Genomic DNA, 13,824 nt, shown 5'->3' with positions numbered 1-13,824 from the left:
CTGCTGTCCAGACAGCGGCACAAAGCGGGGTGAGGGTTCTCAGTCACAACTGACCAATAGCAGATTGACAAAGGCAAGCATGCAGCCAATGAAATGCCTAGGGGATGATATTTTCACCAATCAGGGGCGAGATTCAGACAGAAAGGGGTTGGACTAGAGGAATTAGGGGCAACGCTATCTCACAGCACTTCCGCGTGGGATGAAGGTGTCTGTGCTAGGCAGCCGGTTGAATTGAAACAATAGATGAAAAAATACATTTGGTTCTCCAGCAAAGTAATGCTTAATACTATAATCCTTGTGTTCCCCCCACACCACACACAGCCTGTGTGTTTAAGGTGCGTTTATATAAGGCTTTAATACGGACTTTAAAGAAGCAGTCTATTACCTGAATTGAACATAAATGTATATTCAATATATATATATATATATATATATATATATATATATATATATATATATATATATATATATATATTAAATGTACTTTCTTTATTATTATTTTTGTTTAGGTTAGACACATTGAGAAGATGGGAAACAATCCCTTGCATTCTAAAAAACAAAAAATATGGACTTATTTTAATAGCAATTTTTATATGGGTTTGTTTTAATGCTAGACATTTTGATACACAACTTTTGACATTATGAGACAGAGATGGCACTCAAAGAATCCTGAACTGAAATCTGTGGGTAATGGGAAATCACACCAAAAAAAAAAACTTTTATTTTTTTCTTTTTAAATCACATTTGACTGACAATTCTATACGTGCACATTTTATGTCTTGGTGACCACAGACCAAATTACATGCAATTTAGGGTAACTGGTTATTCTAAATCAGCCACAGAGAGTGTGTCATCTGTCTGCGCTAGCCCTGTCATGTTTTGTCAATGTGTCCAGAATGCACTACAGTGAATATCTGAAACAACATAGGGAACTGGTGTGTTAGTATCACAATGGAAGCATCTTAGGACCATGTTAAACACAAACTATCAGCATTCATAATTACTTAACAAAATAAACACCATCATTGATATTAAATAGGCTTCAAGTATCATAAATAAAGGTACTCAATTTGAATTGCACCAGGGTGATCAAACTCCCTTAAGTTCAATGACCCAGTTTGACTTTAAGTGAGCTTTCTATAATGACAAGAAATACAGGTAAACACCCATTTAATTTAATAAGCCAGCTTATTATATTGTTATGTGCATCACCAATCACAGCAGATCTACAAACACACATCCAGAGTGTTTTTGGGGAAAATGATTTTACAATTTGACTACATTTTTTTGAAAGTACATTTTCATTGACCTGATGACAGTTTTAACATTCGCCATTTCAGGGGCCAGGTTCAACCCTTCGGTGGGCCAGTTGCCTCTTGGACTCTGTGTTTGATAGTCCTGTATCAGACTTTTACTTTTTATTGTTACATTCATTCATTCATTCACTTAATATTTTGGCTTTCTTTTTTCAGTCTGAGTACTTCAGTATTTCTATTTCTGACTATAATCACATTTGCAGTTCTGCAAGCTCATGCACATTGTGACATGTGCTAGAGGTCGCTGCATATGAACGCAATGTAATGTGTGAGGCGAAGTGTAGACAAATGTCATTCGCTTTGATTATGAAATCCTCAGCTCAGTTATTTATCTGCATGCTTCTTCAGCTGTCTCCAGACTGAGTACAGGGCAAGAACTGACCAGAAAATATTCTGTTGTTCAGAAGATTTATTAAAACACATTGAACAAATACACAGAATACAAATAAAAAGATGACAATTCACTTTTTCATTCAACTGCTATACAGCACAAATATCAGTACCATAACACTGCTTGGCGCTCATTGTCTGTAAATGCCTGATATACCACCACCTCCCAAAAGTGAACCATCAAACGCTTCACATGCTGTGCATTCACTGCAACAAAGGTGCCTTTTAACAGGGTCTTTTGGTAGCTTTTGAAGCCACATTAATAAGCATGTGCATACATTGTTAACATATTGGTAATATTAGACTGAAGCCTTTTTAACAGACATTACATTCATACTGACTTCAGTTTGATTGCATTTCAGTGAAGTATTGTGTTTTTCGACGTCATCTCATGGTCACAGTTCCAGAGGAAAAGGACAAGTTTTTGATTGATGAGCACATACGGTGCACATAGCAGTTCTATGGCAACACCATCCAGTAAACATTCATCTTTTTCAGTTTAATACAAAAATCTATATGACATGGACTTATCTCTGAAAAATCTTTCAATTTCAACAAGTATTTACATGTTTCTGAGGTTCTGTCTGTCAACCATCCATGTCATGGTCAAGTAGTTGCTGGCATGAACAAAAACGGTAACGGAAACAGCATCGATTCACACTAAAAAAGCGTAGTGCACTCAAGATTAGTCTCATGATGCTTTCCAAATTGTAATGTTTTGAATTTGACTTTTAAGTCAAAGCATTTCGAGAAACGATGAGTGCGATACAAGCTGGAAAAATGAAGAGGGAATCAGAAGAGAGCACCTAAGGACAACCATTTGAACTGGCAAAAAACAGAGTAAGGATATACACTCACCATAAATCACCATTTCTTCACTTTAGATTAGTCAATAGCAATTATTCTTTCAGCATTTTCAAATAAGTGCCTTGGCAATGGCATAATAATAATCATAATACAAACATATCATTGGAAAAAGAAAAAAAAAGATAGATTTGTCAATAAAGATTTGTACATTTAGACCTAATATTCTTGCAGTGTGTTAATAGAAAATTAAATACGTGTGAATTTATAAAAAGACTGTTTTACCAGGTGCACAGTCACTTTAGCACAACATAGTAGATGGAATGAGTAAACATGTAGTAGCCTTATCACCAGGTAAAGCAATAAATGACCACGTACACTGTTACTATGGAGGCTGAAAGTGACGACATCATCTAAGAGCAATGATGGTCCTCGAATGCTGATACACAGAGAATATTACTTCAAATGAAAAGCTTTGACTGTAACAGCACAATTTACAGTCTTAACCTCTGCGGAGGAAATGCACTGCAACAAGAACAAATCATTCTGGATCATATCCTTTAATGGCACCAAGTGACCAAAAACATTAGATTTAACCTCAACAAAAAGAGAAGCAAACAAAAGCGCAGTCTGCATCAAATGTTAAACTTGAGGTGACATTGCACCATAAGCACATGTGTTCTTATTTAGTCCTAACAATTAAAAGGGAACTGGGAAAGTCCCTGGGATATAAGAGGGATAAAACTCCACCCTCCATTCAGGACTCTGGTCTCGGTAACACTGAAGCCCTGTATGTGGATGTACCAGATGGGTCCCTGTTTACAATGAAGTCCCACCGGTCATGGCCCCAGGGTTAAGCTCTACAGCCACTACTAACATTCAAATATAGAAAGAATCACAAATATTGTACCATACACAGAAATACTCAGTCTTCTCTAAAATGCATTAAAAATCATTCTTGCCACTCCCAAAGTTTCTCTCACTTGATTTTCATGTACAACACTAAGCCAGGCTTCTGATTTCATCCATGTATGTTTACATGTGTTCACTATCATTAGACATATGTGAGGTAAAATAAACAGCAGTCTCTCAGTATATACAGTACAAGAGGCCAATGTTCCCAGGTACTGCAGTCAAGTCTCCCTGCAGGTTTAGCAGAAATTACTTTCTTAAGATTACCAGCAGGTGGCAGTCTTTAGAGGATTCTCCAAAAGCCTGTGTCCAGCTACTGCATACATGTTAATAGTTCTTGATGCTTTCAAATCAATATTTTCTTCACAGGTTACAACATGAATGACAAAACACAAGTTTATTTAAAATAACAATACTGGCCTTCAAAAAGCAATCTCTTATCAAGCTTTGACTGTAGACATCCTCGACGACTCCACTCTTCACAGGGGACAAGCTCCGGGGGAGCACAGTCACAGTGTACAGTAAATAGGCAGATGAGTAAAAGCAACTGAGTGTATGCAGATGAAAAGAATTGAGGCTGGCGCAAATAAAACACACATTCCAGAATCAGAATGAGCCCCAATCAAGCGCGTCAGGAACTCAGTGCCACCAACTTGCTCGAGTCTTCCACTGTAGTGCAGAGCGAAAGAAAAAAAAAATTCCTCTTTTCAAAGAAGCTGCTCCATTTTCCTTCCTAATCTGCAGCTTTCCATCACAGGTAAACAAAAGCAAACATCTACTGAAATACTTCTATAGGATTCTTTAAAGATAAAAGTGCAATTGTTAAGATACATACGTCTGCATTAAAAAGTTAATTGCCTTATCCGTAGAGAGATGAGAGCTTGACTTTTAGATCTGGAGTTAGGAAGGAGCGAGAGAACAAGGAGAGAGTGGCGTAGGAGTTGGTCAGTAGTCATCCATTGAGATTCCATCCCTGGGAGTTTCTGACCTGAGGTCAGTGTTACAGAGCTGGTCTAGTCCTCAATACAGATGACATCACTAGGTTTGCCTGATTTGAGGTCAGGCGTAGCCACGTCCCTCAAGGAGTCAAGTGACTTCTTGTCCAGATGGCTTGTGGGGGGTGGGGGGCCATTAGAGGAGACTGAAAAGAGAAGAGATCTTTTTTTTTGTGGTTCATTGAAACAATATGAATGTGAATGTTTACATTTTTAAAGCACAATGAGAATTTTGCCAGATGGTATGAGACAGTTGTTTAAAGGCAAAATAAGGTCAGTAAATTTCTAAATCTTTCTTAAAAAACAAAACAAAAATTAGCTCTATGGCAAATTAAAGCTCTATGACCAGCTATTTATAAAGCTAGGTCATAGGCCAAAGTGCACAATGGACATCTGCAGGGATGTGGGAAGATTTTAATGTGACTGTTTAAAACCTGTGGGTTTCTACTAATGTTTCTACTCTTAAATGACTGCCTATTAGCATTAAGTAAGGATGGCAAGAACAATGACAATAAGTTGATTAACATGGATTCTTGATTAATTAAAATGATCCTTAACAATCACTTGACTTATCTAAGCAGTTAACAATGAAAACTAGTGCTTCTGCAAACATATGTAGACTTTTGCTTGTAGCTTTTTATTGCACATTTGCCAAGGTGACATCATTTACTGTACATGTAATCTCTCAGCCTATTGCACATGAAATTGAAATGCCACCTGTGTTGTGTGTCACATACAATATAGTGCAAAATGTTGATTGTTACCGCTGACGTAAGGTCCTAAGGGCATCTGACTATAGTTAACCATAGGCTGTCCGCCTGGTCCTCTGAATCCACCTCCAAAACTGCCGCTGTACATCTGGGAGCAGCCAAACCCACCTGGACTAAACGGCTGAAACACACACAAAGGATTAGTCATCCTGCTGTAAACATCTTTGTGATTACAGCAGGTATTCAGTGTGAGGTTTTTTCTACTATACAGCACTTAACTTCTCTGACAGAGCAACTCAAGGCTTTTTTCTTTCTACACCAGCAAAGTAAAGACAGATAAAAGCGGAGGGAAGTGTGTCGACTGTGTCATGGTCAGGAAAGCGTTGTCATAACAACCAAAAAAAGACTGTCAGAGCATATGGCCACAGAGATTACTTGGCTGAAATGATCCCTTGTATAACAGAACAAAATACACACTATACAGCAGAGAGGAAAGTAAAGACACAATTTTTTCTCCTCTGGGAGCAAAATGTGGAGCACAGTGGTGAAAGTAAACAACTTAAGGGAGATTTTTCTTTCCCCATATCGCACCTGAGGGAAATCTTCCGTGGGGAATAGCGAGCCTAAGTTTGAGATTTCAAAGGAATAGTGTGGCTGTGTAGTTGCGACAACGGAGAACTTCAAAGGTTTTGGGACACAGCTTTTCCTTTTTCTTAAATTTACTTAGCCAAGTTGCCCACTTTTGAGCCTTAACCTGTTTTACAAGAAATGAGCTCAAATAACTTTAATTCCATTTTTTTAAGCTTTCTAAAACCACCCGATCTTCTTGACAACCGCGCTCCGTCTCACCTGCTGCGGTGGAGGTTCATTGCCTCGGCTGGTGAGGCGGCTCAGGATGCTCCGCTCAGACATCTGCAGCCTCGCCGACACCGGTGGGATCCTGGACAGCATGTTGGGCAGTCGTGTCACATCTGCTTTCATGTCACTCAGAAGTTCCTCCAGCTGGTTCAGCACTGCAAGAGCACGGACACACACAAGAGCAGTTTCACTTATGTTAGTATTAAAAGAATGATTTCGATAAAATGTCGGGAAAATGCATGTAAAACTTTTCCAACACCCTTGACATAATTAGTGTGAACCTCAAATAATTAAAAAAAGCTAATTTGTTTGTTCCAGGACCTGAAATTAACAAGTGCCAAGAACTAAATGCCAAAACATTTTTCGCTGGCAGACAAATTGGTGAGCGTCACAGTCAGCATCATTTTGAAACGATAACATTTTAACGCCTCAGTTTCAATCAGTCTTTGGCCTCTTCCCAAACTTTCATCCTACTAATCACTGTAAGCATGTTTTAATGGTGAGTCAAATTAACATAAAATGAAGCCACTGTGTCAAACAGGATATTTACTGGCTGCCTTTTAGAAGCTCTTCACAAAACAGTGGAGTGGAAATATCTGAAAATGCTTCCTTTGGCATCTTGTTTACTGTCTGGATGGATGGAATTGACTGCTGTCTCCATTTGGAAACAAAGCATATATTATTAACAGGTTAAAATAGCTTTTGTGTACTAGTAATTAGTGAAATGACACTGACACTGTTTCAAATAACATAAAAAAAGACTTTTTAAAGTGTAACTGCAGACGTTTTTTTCACGTGTTATAAATCTCTTCTAACCCACCCACCCACTCCATGACACGCTGGCCAGCCACAGGAGCACGCTCAGTGAGAGACTGAGGTGACCTAAATGCACCACTGAATGACATACGTAGAGCTGTTTGTATTATTGGAGCTATTTTGCAATTGTTTGCAACATTTGTAATTTTTTATATTGGCGTTTTAACTTGTTCCTTAGTGTTCTTACTGTCTTGGAGCAACTGTGACCACATCATTTACTCTGGTATTAGTATTCTGATTCTAACAACACAGCACACTGTGAAAGAAACACAAATACTATTTATTTCATAAAATATACTGTCTCAGTTAAAAAATAGTGAAGTGCTGGTAATTCTAGGAAGATTTTAGGGAGTTTCACGTTAATATTTCTTCCTGCATCTGATTTGAAACAGAACAAAGCACAAACAAACCAGTTAGTTTGCATCACAAAAAGCTATTTATCAGCACTGGGTAGCTGAATCTTGCCAGGTTAAACTGTTGCTGTTTTTGACACTGGGCTGCGGACCTTTGTGCAGCACGGCGTTGGCAGGTTTGTTCCCAGCCAGAGACTCTTTGGACAGGTGCTGGTGGGACTCGGCCAGACATTCCACCTCGGCAAAGCGAGTGTTGAGTGCCATGGCAGGGTGACTCGGGTCCTGGGTCATATTCAGGTAAGCCGCCCGCCTCAGCTGCTCCTCGATCACCAGAGCCTGCTCTAACAACTACAGTGAGGCAAAGTAACAAAGAGAAGTGTGTATGAAATGCAGACATAGCAGGGAGATGCAAACTGGTTCCATTTGTATTCAGATTGTAATATGTGAAAAATTTGTTATTGTTATTTTTCTGGGGGTTTTTTAAAAACAAAAACAAAAAACTCCACACTTGCCTTAAAGCGGCGAGCCAGGAATTTGTTCTTCATTTCTAAGTAGTTGCCCTTATGCATCTCAGTCTTGAAAGGCTCATTCAGAATCGCATAACGTGGATCATTCTGAATGTCTTGCCAGCGAGCGTAGCCATGTCTGAGATAAATTCACGGTCAAAGAAAGCAAACGGGAGCGAGAAAAACCTCATAAAATTCTTCAAATAAAGAGGAAGCAGGAAAGCGTAGTTTTACATCATCCTCACATTTTGTAAATATCAGCTCCGCAGCTACTTCTGTCATAAGTAATTACATTGCTCTGCCATATGCTTCTCGCTCCTCACTCTGGAAGAAAGGATACGTCACGATGCCAGCCAACAGCCAGTAGTCATGGCGACGGTGCCAGATGTCATGCATCTTTCCAGAAGACAGCGCTGCTCGCTCTTCAGTCTGCCAGAGGGTGTGCAGCTCTGACGGCGTAAAAATAAAAACAGGGTTCTTACAAAAAATACAAAGTAATATCCCATATGTCTGTAACACGTAAAGAGAAATAAGAGCATATAAACACAAACAAAACTTATATCAAAACAAAGATAAATCAGTGTGACACCTGAAATAACCTGCAGTAGAGATTCTGAGTAAACCAAAGAAAACACGGGAGGAAAAGTGGGAAGAGAAAGAATATCTATTTACAAGGTGCAGACTTCCCTCTACAGTCTGACGATATGGATATTCTCAGAAAATCAGACTCAGAAGACTTCTATGATGAGGTTTTAAGTGACAATTTCTCCCAGTGACACAACATTTGTCAGTGACTTTGTGAACTCAGAATCTAATTGATCAGCTTTATCTCATATCTCATATGTTGATATGAAGGAGGAATGTGACCAGAGTACTCCAGGTGACACCTGGTCAGTCAGCATCAGGTATATTAAGGACAAATAACAGAAATCGGATTGATTCTTACCTGTAAAACCTCCGTCAGCAATATTAAACATGAACTTTGCTTTGAATCCATTTTTGTCTTCCTTCCTGCTCTCGTCCATCTCGTCCAAAGTGTCCTTGTCTCCATTTATTCGACCCTCTAATGCGTCTTCACTCTTTACATCATCTGCAAAGGTTACAATTAATTAAAATAAATATCTGTGGTGTATATAGTGGTGTATATAGCAGAATAATCCTCCATCTTTAATTTAAGGAGTCATAGCACGTTTACCTGGTTTATTTTCCTTGTCTTCAGTTTTTGCCAGAGGAGAATCAGTGTCTCCTTTTTCCGAGGACTTTTCGGTTTCTTTGCATGGCTCCACTGAGGATAGAAGAAAAAAGAATGAATAAACAAAGCACAGCCTTGCAGATGAGTAAAATCTGAAGTACACAGATCATAAACCGCTCACTCTTAGGTGAGGTGATAGTGGATTGCGCTTCGGACTGTTTGAAAGCTGGCTCTTTTGGGTTAGCAGATGGCTCCGTCTTTGTGGAGGGCGATTCGGTTCTGTTCCTCTCATCTCCTGTTTTCTCCTCTGAGTTGCCCTTGTTCTCGTCACTGTCAGTTGCCTTCTCGGGTGCAGATGCTGGCTCAACAGTGGAAGCCTGCCGAGGGAAAACAGACAGGACAACAGAGGGAGAAAGGATAGAGTCGGCAAAGGGCAAAAAAAGACAAGTTAAAAGGTGTCGGAGTTTGACAAGCGTCTTCTGAGAATGATGAGTTATGGTTACAGTGTGATGACCCATGAGATGATGGACAAGACAATAAAGGAGAAAAGAAAGAAAGTGGTGGTTAAAGGGAGAGAAAAAAAGGACTCACTTCCTGCTCTGACAGTTTCTTGCTCTCTGGCTCTGTGGCTTCCTTGTCCTCTGCAGTACCCAAGAAAGACTCAGTTTTTTCTGCATTCCAGAAAACAACAACTCAGCTCATTTGCAGTCACAAAGTGATACAGCACAAACTTTACTTTAACATTTAGAGGAAAACAGAACATGATCAAAGCAGACCTTGTGGGATAGGAGTGCTGGGCTGAGTAGCCACAGGGCTGGCTGGCACAGGCGTGTTGGGATCAGAGGATACACTCTCATTCAGTTTCTTCAGCTCCATTCCAATGGGAATCAGATCAGGAGAGCTTAACTTCCCATTTACATGCTCAAACTCTTGCACCTACAGTAAAGAAAAGAGATTCAACTGTAATAAAAAGAACATCCTATACTTTCACTGTCCTACTTTCTTTATATAAGGCATTAGGAAGAACTCTATTATAAAATTATAAAGTACATGTAGCATAATTAAGCACTAGTAAAATATTAATTCTGGCTCAAGCCAGATGGACCAGCTCATTTTAACTTCAAACTTAGCCTAGTTATCATGGCAACTCGGTTTTTCAACACTTTTTAAAAACTTTATTTGCCACAGGCCATGCACAAAAACATTAATAGAAAATCTAATTTTAAACTGTAGCTCTCATAAGGGAAGAGCTGTATTCTGCCAGCTGTAGCTACTTGCTAGTCTCTATCTGTAGTACTTGAGCATGTAATACACTAATGTTATACTTTTAATTACTTTAATACTACAAATAAAGGCTACAAGTTTACTATGTATAGATTTTAATAAATTAATTAATATAGCCATTTTTATTTGCTTTATACAGTAGTGTGCAAAAGTCCCAAGCTCGTCATAACTTCTTTATATTTTGTTGTTAAAACTGGTGCAACAATTTATTAAAACACCTGTTAACCTATTTGAAAATGAAACATATAAAGACAGACAGTTAGAAAGGTTAACGGTTCAAATGAGCCTGAAAGTCAATATTTGGTATGATCACCTTTATTCTTCAACAAAGCCTAAACTCTCTTAGGCAGCTTTGTTCTAATTTACTTAAGTAGTGTTCAGGAATAGTTTTCCAGGCTTCTTGAAGGACCTCAGAAATTTGAAACAACATTTCATCACTGATCCAAGAGTGATGTACGTGCTGTTTGCTTGTACTCACATGCCAGTTTTAGGCAGTTCTTGCCCAAGTGAGTCAAGATCTCGATGCGGGATCAATAATTCAGGTAAGGAAATCCCAGAAAGTTCATTCTGTTTATCTGGAAACAAAGTCCAGATGAACAAAATCAAACTTTTAGTGATTTCCAAGTGACTGAAGAAGTCATTGAGAGTCTCTTCATCTGGATGCCATCCATATGACTTCTTTGGTCCCTCCATCCCTTGAGTTTGGTGTGTTTTTATGATTAAATTATTCATAGGTCAGTGTTAAATGGTTAAACTATTGTAAAGGACCATTTGTAAGAATTGTAAGAAAGTAAGAAATCAAGGGTGGCTCAAGAGATTTGCACAGTACTGTATAATATAAAGAAAAAGTAGTATTAGCCTGTGATCCTACATTGGCGAATATTATTGTGGAAACTGTATTTAGTAACTTTCTAACCTTTCTAAACACTTTACATACAAATCTTCATTCACTTCAGTCTCAGATGTATTCACTGCCTACAAATCTCCAAAAAACATCTTATTTTGGAATATGCATGATGTTCAAAGCAGGCAAAAGTTTGTACCAAAGATTACCCCCACGCCGCCGCTTAGGCTGCTTCCAAGATGGGCTGACCTACTTTTTCTAATCTCAATGTTCCAGCAAGGGAAGAAAATTTCTTTGGCTGAATAATCGGTACCTTTTTCCTGACAAGGGACATGACTCCGATCCTGGTAAGAACATGCTGACGAGACAGGCCCTCGCGAGGGACTCCATCGGCAAAGGTCTCTGCTCCATCTGCCCCCGGCTCACATAAATGTCTCATGAACAGAGACACGTAGGCCCTAAGGAACACAAATATTTCTATAAGGTTACCAGCACAACCTCACATTTTCAAACCTCTACTAACGACTAGGGAGGTAGCAATAAGCTTGTTTTCAGACATGCACTCCTTTCCTGTCATCTTAATGTCATTCGAGAATGCACACCCTGGTGGCAGAAATCTCACCGTTTCGAGGTGACACACTGCCATGTATCACTCTGAACTCAAACATGTTTCTGCTGTGCAGCTCACTAAACGACATGACATTTTGAAGAATTCCCCAAATAACAGCATCATGAGAAAAAAACCTAGTGTGAGACACCCATTTTCAGTCAGTGTATCACACTCTCACTCTGCCCGAACTACTCTCCTGACAGCATCAAAGCTTCTTCTTTAGGAAAAGACGATTACATACGTTTCACGGGCTTTTTATTACACGCTCGACACGGTCCGAACACCACAGCGAGTGCTGAAGATGTTTGTTGCTGGAAGCACATACATACCCTACCTTTCATGCTAGATTTGCCTTATTCACCATGTTGTACATTTTAACATCTATTAGAAACTGAAACTACACAGATGCCACCGTGAACTAGACAGGTGCACTGTTACACTACATCAGCATGTAAGCTCCAGGTTAACATTTTCTGATCTGTTTAATGAAGCTTAGTAAAATACCCCATCCTAACTACATATAGGATGTGTCATCTCTAATTATTAAAGAAACTATCAACACATAGCAGACAGCTGAAGTAAATGCTAATGCAGCATAGTGAGTCGCTTTGTGTGCTGCCGAATGTCACACGTAGCCCATACCTCTGGCTCATTATGTCAGTGTTGTGGGGGTATTTGAATAGGTAAAACATAATGCCATCACTTCAGCTAACTGATTGAGAACAAGGTCAAAGTAATAGGTTTGCCAATAGTGTTATTGGCTGCAATAGCAGCAACAGGAGTGACGTGTTATAATTTGCAGGCATAAAATTTTAGTTTTAACAACCTGTGGGCATTTTCTTTCCCACTGCTCCAAATTAAAGTGAAATTGGCAAGGCCGACCTTTACCAACGTGACATGAGCAATCTGGAGCATTGCCATGGGCTAGCAAACAGTGTAAACAGTTGATGAAAGAGCCAAGAGCTGCCACTTAATATAATGACAGGCCCCTCTTGAGAAAAAATTGCACTGTGTGAAAACAAAATGACAACTGATTCAAATAACGCTATTTGTGTCATAGTTGAAAAATGAATAATATTAGGGCTTCACCTGAACTCGCGCTCACTCTTCCCTCTCAGGTCCCTAACTAGCCAGTGAGAGTTGAAAGCATCCTGAGGGGGCATGCCCCAGCGCATGATGGCATTAAGGAAGGCTTTCCTCTGACGAGCGTTGAACCCAAGGACCTTGAAATGACGATAATGAGAAAACAGAGTAGTAGAGATGTTTTAGATAAAGAGGTTATGAATTCAAAAAGTCAGAAAGAAGCAGTAGAAAGACATAAGAAGTATTCCCTTGTACATTAAAACAGTTCTAAAGTATACTTGTGGATATATGTTTTATAATGTAATAACAGGGTGAGAATTTATTGATCCTGATTTCTCATTTCTCAGCTGCAGAGCAGTGATGCTTCCTGACATGCTGCTCAAAAATGTCAAATTTTCTTCAAATGAGGAAATATTCTAAAGTGACTGATTACAAAATGATCTGGTAAGACAAACAATTAAAGTAAGCCAATACACTTGAAGATATGCGAGGACTTCCTGGAATTCATACCTCGATACTGCCTCCAACTCGAGCCAGTAAGGGTGGAAGAGGCTTGTCTTTCTCACTCTTGAGCTGCCGACGTGATTGTCTGCGTCCTCCTACGTAGAATTAAACAAAGTCCATTGTCAGAAAGATGGGCGCATGTAGGGACATGTATAATGACAGAAACAATACAGTAAGAATCTGTTTTGTTTATATTCAAATGTGGCTTATCGTGTTTTTTGCCGCCTACCTTCAGGCCTCTCCTCGAAATCTTCGTCCTCGTCCTCGGACCCCACGGAGTACTCCGACTGATTGTCTGAAAGATCATCCTGCCATTCTGAGCCACACATCAAAGAGAAACAGTACATTGCGTTCGCTTCTGTTGGTGGCCACCTGAGGGCGCCATGGCACTGCAGATTACTACAGACCACTACAGTCGGGCATGCACATACTGTACCACTTCAGGCCTCTGGAAGTGAAGTGAGGGTTGGCAACTATGGCAGACAATCACTTTAACTTTGAGTGTACTCTAAGCTACAATGAGCTTTAAAGTCTTTATTCACTCTTAAATAAAAGTTCAACTGCAGGACAACTACAATCGACAGGACGCTGAGCATGCAAAATTACTGCAAAAAGGGGTGCTTTAACACCCATTGATAAAACTACAT

General features: G+C 39.4%; 1 protein-coding gene across 3 annotated transcripts in view; it reads right to left on the bottom strand.

Annotated features, from left to right (window-relative positions):
* Positions 1 to 1,717: 1,717 nt before the first annotated feature.
* Positions 1,718 to 13,824, bottom strand: part of chd5 (chromodomain helicase DNA binding protein 5) — a 36,957-nt gene continuing 24,850 nt past the window's right edge. Inside the window, exons 26-40 of one of the 3 annotated variants that reach the window (XM_006782922.3) lie at positions 13,407 to 13,493; positions 13,184 to 13,272; positions 12,680 to 12,813; positions 11,294 to 11,438; positions 9,629 to 9,788; positions 9,444 to 9,523; positions 9,034 to 9,229; positions 8,856 to 8,945; positions 8,607 to 8,750; positions 8,001 to 8,109; positions 7,667 to 7,799; positions 7,307 to 7,502; positions 5,977 to 6,140; positions 5,155 to 5,308; positions 1,718 to 4,563 (exon numbers count right to left, since the gene is read on the bottom strand). In XM_006782922.3, coding sequence (XP_006782985.2) covers positions 4,436 to 4,563; positions 5,155 to 5,308; positions 5,977 to 6,140; positions 7,307 to 7,502; positions 7,667 to 7,799; positions 8,001 to 8,109; positions 8,607 to 8,750; positions 8,856 to 8,945; positions 9,034 to 9,229; positions 9,444 to 9,523; positions 9,629 to 9,788; positions 11,294 to 11,438; positions 12,680 to 12,813; positions 13,184 to 13,272; positions 13,407 to 13,493 — 2,009 coding nt within the window. In that variant the 3' untranslated portion in view covers positions 1,718 to 4,435. The remainder of the gene's footprint in view (positions 4,564 to 5,154; positions 5,309 to 5,976; positions 6,141 to 7,306; positions 7,503 to 7,666; positions 7,800 to 8,000; positions 8,110 to 8,606; positions 8,751 to 8,855; positions 8,946 to 9,033; positions 9,230 to 9,443; positions 9,524 to 9,628; positions 9,789 to 11,293; positions 11,439 to 12,679; positions 12,814 to 13,183; positions 13,273 to 13,406; positions 13,494 to 13,824) is intronic. The other 2 variants (XM_006782923.2, XM_006782924.3) reach the window with 2 other exon arrangements.

This window comes from Neolamprologus brichardi, chromosome 5 (assembly GCF_056152115.1).
Source record: "Neolamprologus brichardi isolate AB-2024 chromosome 5, ASM5615211v1, whole genome shotgun sequence".
NCBI classification, from domain to species: Eukaryota; Metazoa; Chordata; class Actinopteri; order Cichliformes; family Cichlidae; genus Neolamprologus; species Neolamprologus brichardi.
This window is presented reverse-complemented; position numbering and strand designations above follow the sequence as displayed.